Source organism: Sus scrofa, chromosome 5 (genome assembly GCF_054392235.1).
Source record: "Sus scrofa isolate SSC_HxYL_T2T_F1_AM1 chromosome 5, Sscrofa_HxYL_maternal_Yorkshire_Landrace_v2.0, whole genome shotgun sequence".
Classification (NCBI taxonomy): Eukaryota; Metazoa; Chordata; class Mammalia; order Artiodactyla; family Suidae; genus Sus; species Sus scrofa.
This window is the reverse complement of record NC_139387.1, coordinates 89,338,780-89,361,141: the sequence shown is the minus strand read 5'-3', so window position 1 is coordinate 89,361,141 and position 22,362 is coordinate 89,338,780. Positions and strand designations below refer to the sequence as shown.

At 38.7% G+C, this 22,362-nt stretch overlaps 2 protein-coding genes across 4 annotated transcripts in view; one reads left to right on the top strand and one right to left on the bottom strand.

The window, feature by feature from the left end:
- The window catches only part of NUP37 (nucleoporin 37), a 52,099-nt gene extending 31,623 nt beyond the window's left edge, over positions 1-20,476 (bottom strand). For 2 of the 3 annotated variants that reach the window (XM_021092659.2, XM_084957369.1), the window contains exons 1-4: positions 20,401-20,476; positions 18,312-18,521; positions 6,718-6,842; positions 1,570-1,642 (exon numbers count right to left, since the gene is read on the bottom strand). In XM_021092659.2, coding sequence (XP_020948318.1) covers positions 1,570-1,642; positions 6,718-6,842; positions 18,312-18,488 — 375 coding nt within the window. In that variant the 5' untranslated portion in view covers positions 18,489-18,521; positions 20,401-20,476. Of the gene's footprint in view, positions 1-1,569; positions 1,643-6,717; positions 6,843-18,311; positions 18,522-19,932 lie in introns of all 3 variants that reach the window. The other variant, XM_021092660.2, reaches the window with a different exon arrangement.
- A 93-nt stretch (positions 20,477-20,569) lies between these two features.
- The window catches only part of PARPBP (PARP1 binding protein), a 72,189-nt gene continuing 70,396 nt past the window's right edge, over positions 20,570-22,362 (top strand). The window contains exon 1 of the mRNA XM_021092657.2: positions 20,570-20,627. The gene's annotated coding sequence lies outside the window, so the exon portion shown is untranslated. The remainder of the gene's footprint in view (positions 20,628-22,362) is intronic.

Here is a 22,362-nt window from a genome sequence, read left to right as displayed (position 1 = left end):
TTGACTCTTGATGGGTCAAAATTTTATGCTGTATTTTACACTTAGCTATTCACTGATACAGTTTTATTTTTTTATTTCAATTTTGTTTTTTTAAAACCCTTTTTTCTGATACTTTTTTTTTTTTCTTTTTAGGGCCTCACCCACAGCATATGGAGGCTCCCAGACTAGGGGTCCAATCAGAGCTGTAGCTGCCAGCCTACGTCACAGCCACACCTGTGCGACCTACACCATAGCTCATGGCAGTGCCGGATCCTTAACCCACTGAGCGAGGCCAGGGATTGAACCTGCAACCTCATGGTTCCTAGTTGGATTCGTTTCTGCTGTGCCACTACTGGAATTCCTCTGACACAGTTTTAAATTAATATATATAGTACACTGTATTATGGTAAAACTATATATAGCTTAGAGAGTAACTTTCCCTATTTTCTAAATGATTGGAAAGGTTTATAGTTTATCTCTGTTTTATAACATTATTCATATTTTTGATTTATTAGAAAGTCAAGAAGGCAATGCTGTTCTTATAAAAAACATGATTCAATTTCAACCCAAATGAGAGCTATTTATTTAATTTTCTCCACTTTATTGAGATACACAACACCATGTAAGTTTAGGGTGTACAACATGATAATTTGATATACATAATATATATTGTGAAAGGACTACCATGATAGGGTTATTTAATACTTCTATCACTTAGAATAATTATTATTTTTATTTTGTGGTGAGAACACTTAAGATCTACCCTCTCAGCAACTGTTAAGTATACAATACAGCATTGTTAACTACACTCATCATGATGTCTGTTAGAGCCACAGAACTTACTCATAGCTGGAAGTTCGTACCCTTTGATCATCATCTCCTCTTTTCCCACCCACCCCCAGGCCCTGATGGTCACCATTCTACTCTCCATTTCTATGAGTTCAGCTTTTAAAAATTCCACACATAAGTGAGATCATACAGTATTTGTCTTCCTCTGACATGTTTTACAGGGCTATTTATTACACTAATAGAAAGCATATATACAGGGCTTACAATGTACAAAGCACTGTTCTAAGTGTTTTATATGAATCAGCTCAGTTAATGCTCATAATCCTATGAGGCAGATGCTATGATCATTCTCATTTTGCAAATAAGGAAATGAAAACAAAAAGATTTGGGAACCCGACCAAAGTCGTACTATTACTACAGTGGTAGAGTTGGGCTTCAAACCCAGATGGTCTGGTCCCCGTGTCTGTGCTTTTAATCATTTTCTAATCCTGCCTTGCACTATGCTGTACTGAATTTGTCCCCTTGAAATTCAACTCGTACTCTATGTGTGTTCATGTTTATTATACTGAATCTAATTCTTGCTCATTTGCTGTGCCTACCTAATTTTTAATTTAATACGTAACATTAGATTTGTAATCTGCAGTTATTATCATCAACTTAGTTGCTTACTATAGCCCCCAAAAGTAGAGTAAATGAGGTCCCAAACCACCTTTTTAAAAGACAACCACAAAGACATTTTAAATTAGAATAAATCCAATTTAAAAATCAAAAGAAATTTAAAAATTATACTTGACAACATACCTTGTATTCATTTTTATCTTGAAGATCTGAAGTAAATAATCTAATCTTCATATCGGCAGCAGAAGTACAGAATCTAGATGAAAACAAAAACAAAAACATTCTTAGCCTGTGTAGGTGAAAGTCCCCCCATCACCAAAGCCGTTTTCATAATTTATAATCACGCTTTTTTTAAGGCAGAAGAGGGATGTTATAGGTCTGTTGTAAAAAATGTTATGCAGCTGTTACTGAAAGTAGGAGGCACTTGAATTTTTTGGAAAACATACAGAAATTAGATGTGGAGGAAACTTGGATAGGGAGGGCTGTTTAAAAATTATATTAACCCCTCCTGCAGTTGTTCAGGGGTCAACTATAGATCTTCTCTCCCCAACTGGGACTATACTTGTATAAAGTTTTCATAACCAGAGCTCAAATTTTCCAATCTTTGCCTTTCCTTGAGTTCAGAGGGAAAGACACATAACCGAGGTGTCTGTGTGTCAATGCGAGCCACCGGAGAGGAAAAGGTCTTAGGAAATCCCCACATTTTCTAGAAATAACAGCGTGACTTAGAAGCAGCTTTGTAGTTTTTAATTTTAGTAGCTTTCCTATACAGTTTAAAAACAAGAAACAAATTTTGGTCTAGTACAGTTTATTTTTTTTTTATTCAGGACATATTTTTCTTTCTTTTTTGTATTTTTGAAATTTTTTTGTGATTATTATGTTAACTTGTAAAAAAGACCGAGGCCAAAAACACATAAAGTTTGCCATCATAACCCTTTTTAAGTGTACACTGCATTAGTGTTTATGCACATTGTTACATAATAGATCTCTAGAACATTTCATTTTGTAAAACTGAAACTCAGGATCCCGTGAACAATAGTTCCTCCTTCCCCCAGGCCCTAGTAACCACTACTTTATTTTCTGTTTCCAAAAGTTTGACTACTTTTGATACTTTTATAAGTGGAATCATGCAGGAACTGTCTGTTTGTGACTGGCTTATTTTGCTTAGCATTACATTAGCAAGGTCATCCACGTTGTAGCAGATGACAGGAATTACTTCTTTTTGAGGGCTGATTACATTGCATATATGCGCCACATTTTCTGTATCCATTCATCTGTTGACGGGTATTTACGGTTACTTCTACTTCTTGGCTATTGAGAATAATGTGCAAATAGCTCTGAGACTCTGCCTTCATTTCTTTTGAGTATATACCCAGAAGTGGAGTTACTGGGTCACATGTAATTTTATTTTTAATTTTTTGAGGAACTGCCACACTGTCTCTACAGCATCAGCATCATTTTACATTTTCACTAAGAGGGGACAAAGTTTTTTTTTTTTTTTTTTTTGTTTTTCGTCTTTTTGCCTTTTCTAGGGCTGCTCCCACAGCATATGGAAGTTCCCAGGCTAGGGGTCTAATCGGAGCTATAGCTGCCAGCCTATGCCAGAGCCACAGCAACACGGGATCCGAGCTGTGTCTTCAACCTACACCACAGCTCACGACAATGCCGGATCCTTAATCCGGCAAGGCCAGGGATCAAACTGGCAAACCGGTTCCTAGTCGGATTTGTTAACCACTGAGCCACAATGGGAACTCCCGTATTTTTCAAGATGGGAGAGGTGGTGATTCATAGACTTTCTGAGATAAAGCATTGTTCATTCCTCGTCATTCTCTGCTTCTTTTCCTCAGCTGAGGGTTAGCTGGATGCCAGAATCATGAATTTTACCCTTTGGATGGTGGATATTTTTTGTATTTCTGTAAATATTTTTGAGCTTTGTTCTGGGATGCAGTTAAGTTACTTGGAAACAGTTGGATTCTTTCAGGTTAGATTTTAATCTTTGTTAGGCAGGATCAGAGCAGACTGGAGGACTAAACTGATGACTCTTTTCTGAATGCTCTACTGGATAGTAGTGAATTATAAGGCTTACTATTCTGACTGGTTTAAAAAAAAAAACATTCCAGGTCTTGAGAAGGCTCCAAGAAGTGTTACTTCTAATGCTTTAGGTGGCTCTTTTCCTGGCTTCTAGCAGTTTCTTTCCAGGCTGATCAGTACTTGGCTGAAGGCTCAAGGAGATCCTCCTGTGACTCAGATCTTGAACCAACCAAGGGTGACTTCCTGTACTACCTGATATCCATGTTAAAAAACCATTACTTCTACGTTTTGTGTGTTTAATCTTTTTCAGCAGGAGGGTAAACCTAGTCCCTGTTAAGCAATGTTAGCTGGACTTGGCCAGGGGATCCAAGCCAGCCAGTTGGGTTCTCACTCCTAGAACTAGGATTCTGCCATGTGGACAGGAAGCCACAAGAAGTTAGTGTACAGGAAAGAGTGAAATGAAGCAAAGAGGAGCAAAGAAGGGTGGAAAGAGGGTTTCAGAGAGTAGGTTCTTGTCTCATTGCAGAAAGAATTCAAAGATATCACATGGAGGTCAAACAAGCAAAGTGAGAATTTACATGCTCAAGGGAAGAGTGAGCAGACTGAGATGAGTAGCTGCCCTAAGCTTCTTGGATAAGCTGGCTATGTCGGGTGTGAAAATGAATGGGCAGAATATTCATTGAAGAGAGAGGGGTTTGAGGTCATTTTTCTTGGTTTTTATCCCAGATTCACCTTCTCCCATGCTTTTACCTAGGAGTTCTATAGTTTCAGGTCTTATGTTTAGGCCTTTAAATCATTTTGAGTTAGTTTTTGTAGATGGTATAAAGGTCTGACTTCATTCTTTTGAATGTGGGCATCCATATTCAAAATTTCCCAACACCATTTATCCTTTCCCATTGTCTAGCCTTTACACCTCTGTCAAAGGTCATTTGACCATACATGTGAGGATTTGTTTCTGGGTTCTTTACTCTGTTCCACTAGTCTGTATGTTTGTCTTCAGGCCAGTATCATACTTTTTTGATTACTGAAGCTGTATTTTTTTTTTTTTTTTTTTTTTGGTCTTTTTCTAGGGCCCCACCTGCGGCACATGGAGGTTCCCAGGCTAGGGGTGTAATTAGAGCTGTAGCTGCTGGCCTATGCCAGAGCCACAGCAATGTCAGATCCGAGCAGCATCTGCGACCTACACCACAGCTCACGGCAATGCCAGATCCTTGACCCACTGAGCGAGGCCACGGATCGAACCTGCAACCTCATGGGTCCTAGGTGGATTCGTTAACCACTGAGCCACAATGGGAACTCCTGAAGCTTTATGTTTTTAAGTCAGTAAAGATGAGGGCTTTAGTTTTGTTTTTCTTTCTCAAAATTGCCCCCCCCCCATGATTTTGATAGAGACTGTACCGAATCTGTGGATTGCTTTGGGTAATTTAGACATTTTAATAAAATTAAGTCTTCCAATCCATGTACATGGGCTGTCTTTCCATTAATTTGTGTCTTCTTTCATTTTTTCCAGCAATGTTCTATAGTTCTCACTATAAAAAGCCTTTTGCTTTTCCTTTCTTGGTTATCTAGTGAATTCTAAGAGTTTATATAAAAGGCTACACTCTACATTAGTGCATAGTTTATTTTGTATTTCTGTGTATATACACAGTGCATAAGAATGTCATATCATCTATAGAAGGCTGAATAGTGGTTCCCAAAGATATGTCCAGTCCTAACCCCTAGTACCTGTTATAGCCTCTCTGGAATTAGGATTTTGCATATATAATTAAGTTAAGGATCATAAGATGACCAGACTGGATTTAGAATAGGCCTAAATCCAGTGATGAGTGTCTTTATAAGACCCAGAAAAGGAGAAACACAGGAAAAGATATGTGAAGACAGAGGCAGAGACTGAGGTGATATATCAACAAGGCAAAGGATGTAAAGGATTCCCAGCTGCCAGCAAAAACCAGGAGAGAGGCCTGGAATGGATTCTTCCTTGGAGCCTCATGAGAGACTAACCTTGCTGACATCTTGCTTTCTGATTTGTGACCTCCAGGACTGGGAGACAATAAATTTCTGTTGTTTTAAGCCACCATATTTCTACCAACTTGTTACAGCAGCCCTAGGAAACGAATATACTATCCTAAACCATATATACATACATGACCATTTCATTAAATAGCTTAAAAGATCCTGGGTATCAAATTATGCCCCCAAACCTGAAATATTTTACCAAGTAGATTTCCATTTCATTAGCCAGCTCAGCCTAGTCTCACCACGTCCTAGGACGGCACTCAAGCGGACCAGGTCTCGGTTTCCTTTTTTCATAAATGAAATTAGTTTACTTCTCATGTCCTTTCATAAATCTCAGTTCATAAATGTAAGCACTCTATCAATTATGGGTTTTTTTTTTGGTCTCTTTAGTGTTTGGTAACAAACCTTAAATAAACTGACATGCTACTGCCTTTGTGAAGAAGGCCTCAGAAAGCGTGTTAAGATTTTTCAAAAAACAAACAAACAAACAAAAAAACAAAAAACAGTCATTCTTTTCAAATTTTTTCAACAAACACTGAAGCCCAAGGATCAAAAATAGAGTTTTATGCATTGTTAAATACGAAAATGTGACCTTGGCCTATGTATGAGGCATTAAGATTGATTAATAACTCAACCAAATTAATTAATTAATCAATTAATGGCCACATCTGTGACTACACCAAAGCTCATGGCAATGCTGGATCCTTAATCCACTGAGTGGGGCTAAGGATCAAACCTGCATTCTCATGGATACTAGCCAGGTTCATTACTGCTGAGCTATAATGAGAACTCCTGTTACGGTTTGTTTTTTTTTTTTTTTTTTGGTTTGGATTTTGGCCTCATCCACTGCATGTGGAAGTTCCCAGGTCAGAGATCGAACCTGCACCACAGCAGTGACCCAAGCTGTTGCAGTGAAAGCAGAGGATCCTTAACCAGCTATGCCACAAGGGGACTACCAAATTCAGTTATTTTAAAAGAGTTGTACTTTCAATAAGTGGTAAATTCAGTGAAGAATCTATAAAGATTTCAAATGATCCATATGAATCTCAGAAAAAAGAGCTATGTAATTAGGCTTAAACACATGTTCAAGGTATCACTGTTATGGTTATATATTTAAATCTCAAATTCAGACAAACGCCTAAATTATGAAATAATAGCAAATGTTAAAGTCAAAAATACCTGGAGTTGGAGAAATGGAAGAAAAAAGTCCCTAAGATCAAAGGCTTCAGATCAGTTAACACAAAGGACATTAATAAATGCTGCATTTAATAATATTAAACTTACTTGATTACTGGAGGCAATGAATCAAGTCTAGTCTCTGGACTCCAGGCTATGCCGTCGACCCTGACTCCATGCTGAAATGTTCGTAGTGTTTTATAGTGAATTCCTTCAATGTCTGCTTCTTCCTCCTAAGCATACACAGTAAATGTTTTAATAAGTTATGAGAACAAGCAATATCAAATTCTATATTTTATTATAATGAGGAATTTATCAGGGGGCTGTAAATATTTTTTTGAGAAGTTCAAAAGCAGATTAGATATTAAGGTACAACTGGTTTACTGAACAATAAGAATAAAAACATCCAAACCTGTCTAAGCCTCAAAAAATAATTCTATAAGGTAACTAAAAACAAATAAACATGTTATACCTTATCTTAGGAGAGATTTTATTCTAATAGTAAATACATTTCACAGCAAACACAATAAAAGGGGAATGCTCTAAGGATCAGAATATTCTAGGTAAATGAATTAGCATACATGGGTTATCGAGTGACAATATAACAAATACACACTGAACATAAAGTTTTATGTACAAGGTAATTTGTCCCTTATGAGGCCTCAAAGGCATAATGAGTATCAATGATTTTCACAGAGAACTACACATGGGACTAAACGTGTGGGATGCTACAAACTGTTCAACCATAATACTATTAGACTCTATGACTAGTGACTATGCAAATAATGATCTGATCAGTCTTTTGGATATGATTCTGGGTAAGATGCTTAGTAAAGTCATCCTATTTACTTGGCTCAGTACTACCTAAAAGATGTCAGTTTATTCTCATGGGAAGATGAAGAGAAAAGTGAATTTGAAAAGTCCAGCCATCTCTGCCTGGCAATACGGACAATAACCTGAAAAGCTTTCCAATTACAAAAATCCAAATCGAGAAAAGCAACTGAGCACTGAGGCATAAAGCTATCTTAAGGACACCTGCCCACATCTAATAACTAATAGTTTTGTTTCGTAGGGGACAGAAGATAAAACTTAGTGCCTGCACAAAGAGAGATGCAGAGCAGAGACCTCTCTGCAAAGATCTAGTACCTTTTGAAGGGAAGTAAGGGGGGGAAAAAAAAACCCAACCAAAGGTGCCATGCAAAATATGTAGTATGGGTAAAGGTCAAGAGAGAGGAAACATCACTTGTGAGAAATCTCAACCAGTGGCTGGTCCTAACATGATTTTGGGGCTTGAATTCACATTAACTATGTGTTCTAGAAAACAACATTTTATTTCAAAATGTTTCTATGTTGTTAATGGCCCCAAGCACTTCCCAGTAAAAGGCAAATTCTCTTTGGATGAACTAATTCTACACAGGTTTCATAAAGTTCTCACAGATACAGTGCAATCAAATATGATCTTATCTCATGCACTACTACATATGAAAACAAAATACTGCAGACACAAACAGAAGGATCAAACATGGAAAGATATCAGATGAAAAAAAGATATATTTTTAAGGCTCTAGGAGAGGCAATAAAAAATTATGAGTTATCAACAAAAGACTACCAAAAATGAGCTGGCCGATTTTTTTTTTTTTTTTTTTGGCCATGCCTAGGGCACGTGGAAGTTCCTGGGCCAGGAATTGAACACATGCCACAGCAGCAATCCAAGCTACAGCAGTGACAAGGCCAGATACTTAATCCACTAAGCCAAAAGGGAATTCTGACCAGATTTTAAAAAGAGCTAAACAAAAACTTTTAGATGAAAATGCCACAATGAGGGGGAAAAAAAACAATGCTTAGAGGAGCTGGAAAACAGATTTGAAAAAAATTTTTCAGAATGTAGCAAAGAGAAGACAGAAAGAAGACATCTGACCATATATCTCATTCGGGTTGTAGAAGTGAATGGATGGATGGGGAAAGATACAATACTTGAGGAGATAATGTCAAACAATTCTTCATACTTGATTATAGGAACCAATATGCACATTTAGAAAGAACAATAAATCCCAGGCAGCTTAAATAAAAAGAGATCTGCAGCTAGACACAACATAGTAAAACTTAAGAACACACAGACTCTCATGATACATATGTATGTGTATGTATGTGAGGGGGAGAGGGTGAGGGGGAAGGAAGGAGGGAGGGAGAAAGGGAGAGAGGTGTTTTGGCAATAGTAGCCAGAAAGAAAAGTTTCCTATACAAGAATAATAATTAGAACAATCATCAATTTCTTAGCAGAAAACAAATTGAGGAAAACAGTAAATAATATGTAAATAACAGTAAATAATTGTTTTCTTCAAAATGATAGGAAAAAACTGTAGAATTGTAGCTAGAATAAAACTGTTTCCTAAGAATGAAGCTGTATTAAAGATATTTTCATAAAAACTGAAACCAAGGGTTGGCACCATTAAAGTCTCACTAAAGAATCTCCTAAAGCAGGGGCTGGCAAACTATGGTTAAAGGGCCAAATCTGGTCTACGGTCTGGTTTGCTATGGCCCACAAGCTGAGAATCATTTTTATATTTTTAAGGAGTTGTAAAAAACAAAGAATAATTTGCAACAGATACCTTAAATGACTGGCAAGATCTAAAATATTTGTATCTGGCTCTTTACAGAAAAAAGTTTATTATTTATTTTTGTCTTTTTAGGGTCACACCCATAGCATTTGGAGGTTCCCAGGCTAGGGGTCCAATTGGAGCTGTAGCTGCTGGCCTACAGGAGAGCCACAGCAATGTGGGGTCCAAGCCACATCTGCGACCTTCACCACAGCTCATGGCAACGTCCGATCCTTAACCCACTGAGCAAGGCCAGGGATCAAACCTGCATCCTCATGGATGCCAGTCAGGTTTGTTAACTGCTGAGCCATGACTGGAACTTCCAGAAAAAAAAAAAAAAAAAAGTTTACTAATAAATATTTTCTTGCAATAAAGGATGTGCTTTCAGGTGAAGAAAAATGATCCCAGAAGGCAGACCGGAGATGTAAGAACAGTGAGTAAAACATCAAAGGTCATATAAAACAGTATCAAATTTGTGGGTTAAAAGAAAAATGATAGAGAACTAAAATACAACAATTATATCTGTCTATGGTCTGGGAGTTGGGACTGGCACATGCACACTGTGGTATATGGAATGACCGGCCAACAGGGACCTGCTGTGTAGCACTAGGAACTGTATCCAATATTCTGTGATAATCTAAATGGGAGAAGAATATAAAAAAGAATGGATGTGTGTATACACATAATTGAATCACTTTGTTGTATAGCAGCAATTATCACAACAATGTAAATCAACTATACTTCAATAAAACTTAAAAACACAAACAAAAACCCTCCAAAACCCTACAATAATAAAAGTCTGTAAGCGGTGATAACAGCTTAAGTGTTAAAGATCCTTGCTTTATTCATGAAGAAGTTGAAGATACTAATTTCAACTTTGTCTAATTAAGTATGCATATGAAAATGTCTTTGGTAACCATTAACAGAGAAACAGCATGTAAAACCTCCAAACTGGAGAAAACTGTAATTCCAAAAGATGCATGCACCCCAATGTTCATAGAAGCCTATTTACAATAGTCAAGAAATAGAAGCATAACATAGATGTGCATATGTATATGTAATATATATAATGTGTATATATATTTAATGGAATACTACTCAGCCAAAAAAAGAAATAGCAGTTCCCGCTGTGACAGTGTAGGTTAAGAATCCGACTGCAGTGGCTTGGGTCTCTGCAGAGGCATGGGTTTGATCCCTGGCTTGGTGCACTGGGTTAAAGGATCTGGCATTGCTGCATCTATTGCACAGATTGCAGCTGTGGCTTGGATTCAATCTCTGGCCCAGGAACTTCCATATGCCACAGGTGTGGCCATAAAAATTGGAAAAAAAAAAAAAAAAGGAAAAGAGAAAAGAAATAATGTCACTTGGAGCAACATGGATGGCCCTAGAGATTATCATATTAAGTGAAATAAGTCAGACAAAGAAAGACAAATATCATATGACATCACATGCAGAATCTAAAAAATGATACAAATGAACTTATTTACACAATAGAAATAGACTCACAGACATAGAAAATAAACTCATGGTTACCAAAAGGAATAGCAGGGGGAGGGGAGTGATAAACTAGGAGTTCGGGGTTAACATATACACAGTACTACATATAAAATAGGTAAAAAAAGAGGACCTACTGTTTAGTACAGGGATTTATAATCAAAATCTTGTAACAATCTACGATGGAAAGGAATCTGAAAAAGATCTGATAAACACACACACACACACATAAAACTGAATCTATCAGGAAGGAAAAAGGTCCAAGGAGGGGATAACAAAACACAAATGGAAGACGCAGGAATATGTGCACTGGCAGTATTTTCAATAGTAAAACACTATCCAATTGAGGAAAAGATTAATTTTGGTATATTTGTATTATAAAACACCATACTACAATGACGATAAGTGAACTTTGACATTGAGGAATCTAATAAATATACTGTTAATAACAACAGTAGAAGAACATGATATAGGATAATTTCATTGATACAAAATTTAAAACATGAAAAATAATACACTGATTTGCAACACCTACGCATATGGTAACTATGAAAAAAAAATTTCAGACTTAGTATCCTTTTGGAGGCGAGAAGAGGCAGTAAGGAAAGAATATCCAGGGGGCTTCAAAGGAATTGCTAATTCTTCCTTTCTTAAGCTAGGGGGTAGGTACATAGGGGTCAATTATTATTATTCTTTATACCTTATATGGACAATACATATTTTAAAATATATTTTATGAGCTTGAAGTATTATAATTTTTAAAAAATATTGTTATTTAAATCAAAACCCTAAATGGGTATAGAGAATTAAGCAAAACTTTTCATAACAAATTTGCCTAAGGACTCTTCTGTGTTAAGTGGCTATAGTTATCCTTTATAAAAGTGTATAAGATTATAAAATAGGATAAGGGAAAAAAATCCAGAGCAGGTGAAACTGGATATTTAATTAAATACATATGCCTACATAGACAGGAATTACCTGAAGGACCATTTAAAGAATTCCATTCATTCTGAATCTAAATGCAATATTTTATTTATTTATTTATTTATTTTTGTCTTTTGTCCTTTTTAGGGCTTCACCCTCGGCATATGGAGGTTCCCAGGCTAGGGGTCTAATTGGAGCTATAGCCGCCGGCCTACACCACAGCCACAGCAATGCCAGATCCGAGCCGCATCTGCGACCTACACCACAGCTCATGGCAAAGCCGGATCCTTAAGCCACCGAGGGAAGCCAGGGAAACCTCATGGTTCCTAGTCAGATTCGTTTCCCCTGCACCACCATGAGAACTCCTAAATTTTAAAATGTGTACATTACAAGTTCCTATTGTGGCCCAGCATGTTATAAACTGGACTAGTATCCATGACGATGTGGGTTCAATCCCTGTCCTCACTCAGTGGGTTAAGGATCCAGTGTTCCATGAGCTGTGGTGCAGGTCACAGATGCAGCTCAGATCCTGTGTTGCTGTGGCTGTGGCATAGGTATGCAGCTACAGCTCTGATTAGACCCCAGCCTGAGACCTTCCATATTCTGCACCTGCAGCCCTAAAAAGTAAAGAAAAGTGCACTTAAACTGAATCCTAGTGGATGTGTTGATTTTTCTAGGATAGCTTTTTGGAATCCTAGCAAAGTCATTTCACCAATATAGTACACATATCTTTCTCTACAGATCCCCCTTGAAAATGACTTTAAATTTCAGGTGGGCTTAGAGTTAACAAAAAAAGTTTTCCTAACAATGAAAAAAGGAAACAAAAATGCATTTATCAAGGAAATAAAAACACTGTCAAATTTTATTTCTTCATAATTTGTTTGTATAATAACTGTATAGCTAACAGCCAGAAATGGCAAGGCAGCAATCACTAAGTAATTTAAAAATAAGGTTAGGAGCCTAATCATAGCTGACTTCATAGTTTGGGTTACATCTATTTTTCCACACTTGACAGATCAATCTTCTAAAAATGAAGTTTCTTACCATCAAAACACATGTTATTTTGCTACTGTAACAATAGTATTGACAATTAGACCTTGCAATTTGTTACCCAAAATATATATGGAGTCATTGGGTGGTCATGGGGACTGTACAGCCTGAGCTTTATGTATTACCAGTGAAACCTTTTTTTCCTGGCAGCAACATCTGCCACTGAGCCAACGAAAAGGCCAGGGTGTGTGTGGTATAGGCAGAGACGAATGCTATTTTAGGTTTAGTTTGGAGTGTAGCCAGTATTGTATAGGCAGGAAATTAAGATACTTTGGAAAACGTGCTGTAATACAAATCATTATCCAAGGTTCCAACATATTTGAGGTTGGGGCAAAGCCAGATTAATGAAAGGGCTATTCTAAAGGTTTGAAATTGGCAGGCCCTCCCACCACACCCATTTAAGGCCAAATATGGAATTTTAGTTGGACGAGACTGTAAAGCTTACCTAGTCCACTTCTTTCATTCTAAAAGCTTAAACCTCTAGTAGAACATTTGAAAAAAGAGGCTGCACATCCCTTTTCTGAACATTTTCAAGTGAGAGGGAACTAGCTACTTCTTGGGGGAGCTTATTCAATTTCTGGGTAGTTTTAATTACTAGAAGAGTTCTCTTTAACATTAAACCAAAATCTGTTTCCATATAAATTCTACTTATTGTTCCAAATTCTGCTCTCTGGAACCACAGAGAGTAAGTCTAACTCGGTGAAGGCAATTATATGGTCATAGCTGATCTCCCGTAAGTGGACACGCTCCAAAGAAGCAGCTTCAGCATCAGTCTTAAAGCACTGTAAGTAATAACTCTACTCAAACAGAATTGAGAAATAGCACAAAAAAATTTGCCATTTTGTCTAATCCCTCTTTTGCATGACAGTTTAAACATTTTAACATAACCACTCTGAAATTTATCTTCAAATACATTATCTCCTTTGAGTCATAATACACTGCTAAGAGCTGAAGTCAAGATTAAACAGTACTGTAAATTTACAGAGGGTATAGAGTTATGCAGTCCAATATGGTAGCCACTAGCCACATGGGGATTTTAAGCACTTGAAATGTGGCTAGTTTAAGCTGTACACTTTCCATACCAGATTTCAAAGATAGTATAGAATAACATAAAGTATCTCATTAATGATTTTTTATATTGGTTATACAAAAAATATTTTGGATATGCTGGGTAAAAAATACATTATGAAAATTAATTTCATCTCCTTTTTACTTTTTATATTGTGGTTATTACCACATTTAAATTTGTATTTGTGGCTCACATTATATTTCTATTGGACAGCATTGAATTAATTTCCTGTGGCAGTTTAATCATTGCCATGATTCACGGTGAACAACCAGGTGACTAAAAACCCTAAGTCACAAATGTCCCTTCTAGCTCTAGCAGTCTGTCATTTTAATATGGGATATTCACCTTTATTAAATTTTAGCTTGTTCTATTTTTGGCCCATTAATCCAATCTGTTAAACAATACCTAGATTCTGAGCCTGGCATACAACAGATAGATGCTCAATAAAAATTTACTAAATGAAGTCTGTCACCCAAAGCATTAGGTATCTTTCTCAGCTTCATGTTCCATATAAATGCAATATGCTTGCCTAAGTTAAGTGTTCTTATCCAAGTCACGTAGAGGTTGCAATTCATTATTGATGACCCTTTCAACATAATCTTTCACACTCCCTATGCCCTTTACACATAAGACTTTCATTGTAGTTATCTTATTGCACTGCTTTACATTCAAATATCTCCTGGAGGGCAGGGGTGCTTGCTTCTTTAAAGTATGTATCATCACTTCCAGCACCTGATCTGCACTTATAAAGTATCTGACAATACATGGCACTAATCAAAAGTACTATCATTTGGCTCAAATTTCCGACGTATTCAAAAGAACACTGTGGGATTGATTCTGAAAAATGCTTTGATGAAATTCAAATTCATTACATCAGCAGTGTTTTCCTAACAGTCTTAGAATGAAGACTGCCTTTCTGACAGGAATGTAGAAATATTTCAATTCAACTTATCTTTACTTAGATTTCTCTCAAGATAAATTTTTTTCTTTTCCCTTTTTCTTTTCATGGTGGCACCCACGGCATATGGAAGTTCCTGGGGCAGCAGTCAAATTGGAGGTGCAGCTGAAGCCTATACTACAGCCACAGCTACATCAGATCTGAGCCGAATCTGTGATCTATGATGCAGCTTGTGGCAATGCCAGATCCTTAACTTACTAAGCAAGGCCAGTGACTGAAACCACATCCTCACAGACACTATGTCAAGTTTTTAACCCACTGAGCCACAACGGGAACTCTAAGATAAGAAACAAAGTGCTGGAGTTGCCGTCGTGGCTCAGTGGATAACGAATCCCACTAGGAACCATGAGCTGCGGGTTCGGTCCCTGTCCTTGCTCAGTGGGTTAAGGATCCGGTGTTGCTGTGAGCTGTGGTGTAGGTTGCAGACACGGCTCGGATCTGGCGCTGCTGTGGCTCTGGCGTCGGCCGGTGGCTACAGCTCCAATTAGACCCCTAGCCTGGGAACCTCCATGTGCCGTGGGCGCAGTCCTAGAAAAGGCAAAAAGACCAAAAAAAAAGAAACAGAGTGCTATAGAACTTGAAGGTTCTAACATGAGAGAATAGGAATAATGTTTAATAGTGCTTAACTAGATAAAAAAAATAACTTCAAAAGAAGCAATCTGAACCCCTGCAGAACTGTTTCAATTATGGTTTCAACGTATCTGAAGAGCAGTAGAGAATGAAAAGAACAGGGATTTTAAGATGGGGTCCACAGCTTGTTTTTTCAGTTACTAGCCAGATAAATCCCTAAATGTCTTTGAAGTGGAATGCAAACTCCATGAGGACAAGGGCAGTCATTTAACCAAATCTCCAGTACCTGACACAGAATGTAATTTGTGTTCACTACTTGCTAAGTAAATAAAAATCCAACTCTTTCCTCAGGTAATTTGGGGTAAGACCCAGACTGCCAGTCTCATAGGTCTGAGAATCAACTGGGAAAATGAATATGACCACAAACCATAAAAGATGAATACAAATGTTTTTGCTAGCTTTTTCCCCTCATTTTGTCATTTTCCCCTTTTGTTCCGATTTTCTCTCTGCCATCCATAACCTCTGCCTTTTTTTTTTTTTTTTCCCTAATTTTTTCTCCTACTTTGTTTTTTGGCTGAACATAACCTAGAGATAAAGTATTTTTTTTGGTACTTCTAAATACAATTCTGTTACAGCCATTAAATTTTTTTTTTTCTTTTTAGGGCCATACTTATGGCATATGGAAGTTCCCAGGCTAAGGGTCTAATGGGAGCTACAGCAGCTGGCCTTCACCACAGCAACAGCAACGCGGGATCTGAGCCGAGTCCTGTGACTTACACCACAGGATCCTTAACTCACTGAGCGAGGTCAGGGATAGAACTCTCATCCTCATGGATCCTAGTCGGGTCTTTTAACTGCTGGGCAACGAAAGAACTCCCACAGCCATTAATTTTAAGAGTAAGGAAGCAAAATATCAGTTTCACCTGTAGAGAGCGGCTTTATTCTTTCGTTGGTTAGTAGCCTGCATTAGAAAAATGGTTTCCTTTCAGTCTTTTTCAAAAGTGTGTTGTACTATTTCTCTTAATCATGTGACTTTTATGATCCTAACCTGAGAGTATAGCTGAAATCAGGCCAAGGGTCATATTTAGCCTAAAAGCTAGAAATTCCTATCACAACCCTACGAAACAATGTGGGATAATATAAAAGCTCTTACATTCTACTCAGGCACCAACAAACTGAAGCTTTCAATTCACACTTTCTCCTTAGGATAAATAAGCATGCAATCTAATTACGTATAACCTAACACACTACATTGTAAAATGCTAAATTGCACTTTTGATGTCAAAACACTGTAACATATTGAACTACCTCCTGAGTAAAAGAATAAAGATTTATAATGTTTATAACATCTGGAGTTTCCGTTGTGGCAGTGGAAATGAATCCAACTAGGAACCATGAGGTTGCGGGTTCGATCCCTGACCTCGCTTAGTGGGTTAAGGATCTGGTGTTGTCATGAGCTGTGGTGTAGGTCACAGACATGGCTCGGACCTGGCGTTGCTGTGGGTGTGGTGCAGGCCAGCAGCTGTTGCTCTGATTGGACCCCTAACCGGGGAACCTCCACATGCCACATGTGAGGCCCTAAAAAAAAAAATATATATATATATATATATACATATACATATACATATATATATATATCTCACCTTGGTCATAAAGTTATTTTAAATCTTTGGAAATTGGTCACTGTCAAATTACCTTATTGATTAAACTTGAGAAATATTGTTCCATGAATAATATTCTGATAAACAAATGATTAACCAGAGATTCCTGAATGTTGACCTCTCATTATTCAAAGTCTCTCTTACTTGTAGAACTAGCTTCTCTGTGAGAAAACATGGTGTGTATTCATACCCTTAAATATGGGGCTGTGCCTGAGTGTCACCACTGACCAATTCAACAACAGCAAAATGTGTCAGACGCTTTCTAGAAACTGTATATGCTGATTCGTTATGTTCCCACAAAACTCTACTTAAATATGGCTAACACTTGAACAACATGGGTTTGAACTGCATGGATCCACTTAACAGGCAGATTTTTTTTTTAATACATACATACTACAGGACTATATGACCTGCTGTTGGTTGACTCTGTGGATGAGTAGCTGGAGAACTAGTTTTACCTGGATTTTGACCACACCAGCTGGCACCCCTAACCTTTGAAATCATTCAAGAATCAACTGTATTATTTTCCTCATTTTTACAGAAAGGTTAAGTACCTGCTCAAGGTCATATTAAAAGTTAAAGCCAGGCAGGAGTAAGAACCTAGACTTTTTGGCTTCAGGGTGTACTGTCTTAGTGACTATGTTAAACTGCCTGTTCAATTAGGATGATCCCACTCTTTTTATATTCTAGATGTACGCTTTAAATGTATAAAAAGTATGGGAGCAGATTAATGGAAAAGCTGAATATCATAACTGCTATAAAATCTCCTGGAGGATCATTTTTTAAACTCTCCATATTAGTTTGTTTCCTATGTCAAAGTGGAATGTGGAAAAGGTGGGTTTCTAATTAGTATTTTCCCTGTAGATAACAATGTTCAGTGAAGCGTATCCTTCGATTACCAGAATATTCTACTTCTAATCATGAAGTCAAAGAGGAGCGTGTGTGTTTGTGTGTGTATGTGTATCTCCATTATCCCTGAACAACACAGAGGTTAGCATGCCAACTCTCCACGCAGTTGAAAATCCTAGTATAACTTGCAGTAGATTCTCCCTATCAGCAGTTTCTCCACATCAGCAGATTAACCGAATGCAGATCCTGTAGTATCCTAGTTTTTACTCCTGAAAATAATCCATGTATAAGTGGTGGACTATGCAGTTCAACCCATGTTGTTCAAGGGTCAACTGTATTCTTCTTTTTCACTACTTTTTTATTGTTTGCACAAATATCAGGCATATATTACTGAGAATATCTTCATACCATTTTTGTTTTACATTCGAACTCAATATACTTCCAAAGTTTAGCCAGTTTACTGAAGTCTGTATAAGTCCTTTTATCAGCGAAACATTTCACTGTCATTCATTGCAGTTTTATACACTAACCTGAAATGTACATGTGCCAACGACCACAAAATTATTGCCACCATAAGCAATCAGGTTTCCTGAATCCCCACTCTCAAAGGGATTGAATTCTACCACGTGCACATAATCTTCACAATCCACAGTGTAGGCAGCATTTCTTGTGGGATCTTGCTTCATCCTGTATGGCAAAACTTGCATAAAAATACCCGTCTATCGGAAAAGGTCACGAAACTGTGGATTAAGCACAAACACAGACAGAAATGGTCAAAGTGCTATTTTCAACAAATTAATCAAAATAATAATGTGACGAAAAATAGCTAAAAAAATTACTTAAATACTTTAAATAATACTTGCAGTGTGTCACCACTAAATTCTGTTTACACTGTTCAAAAGATAAAATCAGTACTTAAAGATAGAACTACATTAATATATACATTCATTAAAAATTAATGATGGTTGACATTTACGGAGCACTCCTTGCAGGCGCCATGTTAAGTAATTTCCTGACATTATCATGTCTAACACTTGTACGAACCTAAAAGGGAGGTATTACCTATGGTTCCTATTTTATAAAAATAGGGGAGGTTGGAGTTCCCGTCGTGGCGCAGTGGTTAACGAAACCGACTAGGAATGATGAGGTTGCGGGTTCGATCCCTGCCCTTGCTCAGTGGGTTAACGATCTGGCGTTGCCGTGAGCTGTGGTGTAGGTTGCAGACACGGCTCGGATCCTGCGTTGCTGTGGCTCTGGCGTAGGCTGGCAGCTATAGCTCCGATTGGACCCCTAGCCTGGGAACCTCCATATGCCGCGGGAGCAGCCCAAGAAATGGCAAAAAGACAAAAAAAAAAAAAAAAAAAAGAAAGAAAAAATAGGGGAGGTTAACTAGCGTGCCAAGCTCATAAGAGGAGCCAGAATTTGACTTTTGCAACTTGGGTTCCTAGCCGCGTCTGCGACCTACACCACAGCTCACAGCAACGCCAGATACTTAACCCACTGAGCAAGGCCAGGGATAGAACCTGCAACCTCATAGTTCCTAGTCGGATTTGTTAACCACTGAGCCACGGCGGGAACTCCAAGAACAGCTAGAATTTGAAAGACTTTCTTTTTTAAAAAATTGTTTAAGAAAGAAAAATTTTTTTCCATTGTGGCTTATTTTCGACAAAGCACTGAGACCAGGTCCACCCAAAGGAAAGCATGTCACTTCCTCCAATAACTTGAAGATTGTGGCTGTTCTTAACCTGTTCCCTGCTACATTTCTTAGTTAAATTTCTTATGCATAAGGAGCAGTTGTGCAGGGTCACGGCCCCTCTTATGTCCTATCTTTTGAGCACTAGTAGTAGAGAAGAAAAACACAGACTCCTGCCTTGAAGGAGCTCACAATCCAGGGTTATTTATGATTCAGGGTGAAAAGTGCTACGATATAAGTAAATACAAAATATAGAATCCGGAGGAAGGAGAGCAAAAATATAAGAATAATATTCATAAAACCAGGCACAAAACAACTAACCATTTATAAACCTGGGGTGCATTCTGGAAGTAGCATTCCCAAATGATTCTAAAAAGGTCCCCCCCCCCCTTTTTTTTTACTGGATGGTAGGGGTTGTCCTGAAAACAGCTGGGCTCGATAACAAACAGGTCAAATACCTGATGCATGTTTACTGAGAATCAGATGAGTTCCACCTCGGGAAGTCTATAAACCTTACGAGTGGGTATCGGAGGCTGAACATTTGTTAAGGGTGACAAGCAGGTAAGATGTGGGAAGTGCAAAAGATCCCAGATCAGGAAACTCAGTTCCTAATGATTCATTAAAGTAGCGCCCAGTCTAATTACGTTCTCAAGTTCTCTTTGTACAAGGTAGGCTGGACTTGCCCCTCTACTACTGCTGGGACAGAGGAAGGAGGGAACAAGAGAAGTGTCTGCAGAGCCCTGACACCTCTTCCAAATCCAGGCAATCCCGCGAGACGCCGCTATCACCTCCCCGAACCTGAGGTCTGAAGGAAGAGTAGTGGGGAACGGTCCCGGAGAGAGGAGGAACTCTCAGGGATAAGGTGGGGGCACGGGGCAGCCGGTAGCAGAGCGGGGCGGTCCCTTGGGCTCACGCGCGATACGCACCAGATTGCGCCTGGAAGCAGCTAGAGGGGAGCTGGCGTCCGGTGGGGGCTGCAGCGGCGCGCGCCGACTCTGCTTCCGGGTCAGAGGGCGGGAGCGATGATTGGCTCCCGGGCTCTCCCGCGAGATTTAAAGTGTAAACCCGCGATCACGGGCACAGTCGCCGAGCTGTAGTCGGGCCAGAGCTTTCTTCAGGCGAGTCGGCGCTTTTCCTGTCTCCCTTCAGTCAGGTGAGTGTCACCTCTTCCTCACCTGCCTGTCACACTTTAAGTGGCGCTTCAAGCCGCGACTTGTGAGGATTTTTCGGTAACCAGCAAAGCACATGTGATGGTCTAGGGTATTATTTGTGCAGTCTTTGCTCTGGAGCTTGGTTTGGTTTGGGGGTGTTAAACAATTCGTAGGACCCAGTGATGGAGCTGGAAGGCTTTGTGAGCCCTACTTAGATTCATTAGTTAGTCAGAAAATCAGGATTCCAGTCCTAAGACATATAGACTCCAATTCCCCACTTTCGCCTTCTCCTTGTTACATCCTCCCAAGGAACTGTTCGGACCTGTATTCTGACCCTGGGCAGCAACTGACTGCCGTTTTTTATTGAGCACCTACTAAGTACCCGGCACTAGGTGGATTATTTACTTGTCTTACTAATGTCTCATAATGTGAGGTAGGAGATATCTTCCTTGTTTTACAGATGTAGAAGTTTATGCTCATCAGGTTTTAAATACTGAAGGACATACAGCCAATAAATGGGGACCCTGATGTAGACCCTGGATGGTCTGACTCAAAAATGTAGTTCTTGTAGCCGTCTCACCCTGCCTCCCCAGTGACATTTCCCCTCCTTTCAATTTTTGGTGCAGTGCAGCCTGGAATCTAATTTTTAAAAGCAAATGTTTAGAATCATTGCCGCCTTCTACTACTGTTTTTGTATAGTGCAGCCTGACATTTGAATGCTTTTATATTCATTGTCTCATTGATTTCTGGAGGGTATTATACCTCTACCTAGGCAGTAATGTAAAGTTTATTGCCTGGACTCCCACAGCCAGCTAGCTACTGGAAGAGTCCAGACTAAACCAGGCTTGGCAAACTGGTGATACTTCCTGTTTTTGTGTAGCCAGTTCCTAAGCTAAGAATGGGTTTTACATGTTTGGATGGTTGGAAAAAAAATCAAAGGAAGAGTAGTATTTTGTGTTTTGTAAAAATTGCATGAAATTCAAATTTCCCTTTTCTGTGAAGTTTTGCTGACGTGCAAGTATGCTTATTTGTTTATGTATTGTCTATGGCTATTTTCACACTGCAAGGTCACCGTTGCATAGTTGTAACGGAGACTTTATGGCCTCCACAACTTAAATGTTTACTATTTGACCTTTTCCAAAAGTGTGCTGACCCCTGGATAAGACTATTGACCTTTTTTTCTTGTATTTTGTTTTTGTGGAGTTTTTTTTTTTTGGCATCACCTGGGCACCTGGGACATGCAGAAGTTCCAAGGGCAGGGATCAAACCTGTCCCACTGCAGTGACAATGCTATACCCTTAACCTGCTGCACCACAAGGGAACTCTGAGGTTATTGACTTTTATATGTGCCAGACATTGTTCTAAAAGCTTAACTTGTATTTATGCCATTTACTTTTCACAAAATCCTGTGAGATAGGACTATTATTATTTTCTTTTGTCTTTTTTTTTTTTTTTTTGTCTTTTTGCCTTTTCTAGAGCCGCTTCCGTGGCATATGGAGATTCCCAGGCTAGGGGTCCAATCGGACCTGTAGCCACCGGCCTACACCAGAACCACAGCAACAAGGGACCTGAGCCGCATCTACAGCCTACACCACAGCACACGGCAACGCCGGATCCTTAACCCACTGAGCAAGGCCAGGGGCCGAACCCACAACCTTATGGTTCCTAGTTGGATTCGTTAACCATTGCGCCACGATGGGAACTCCAGGACTATTATTATTTTCATTTTCAGTACAA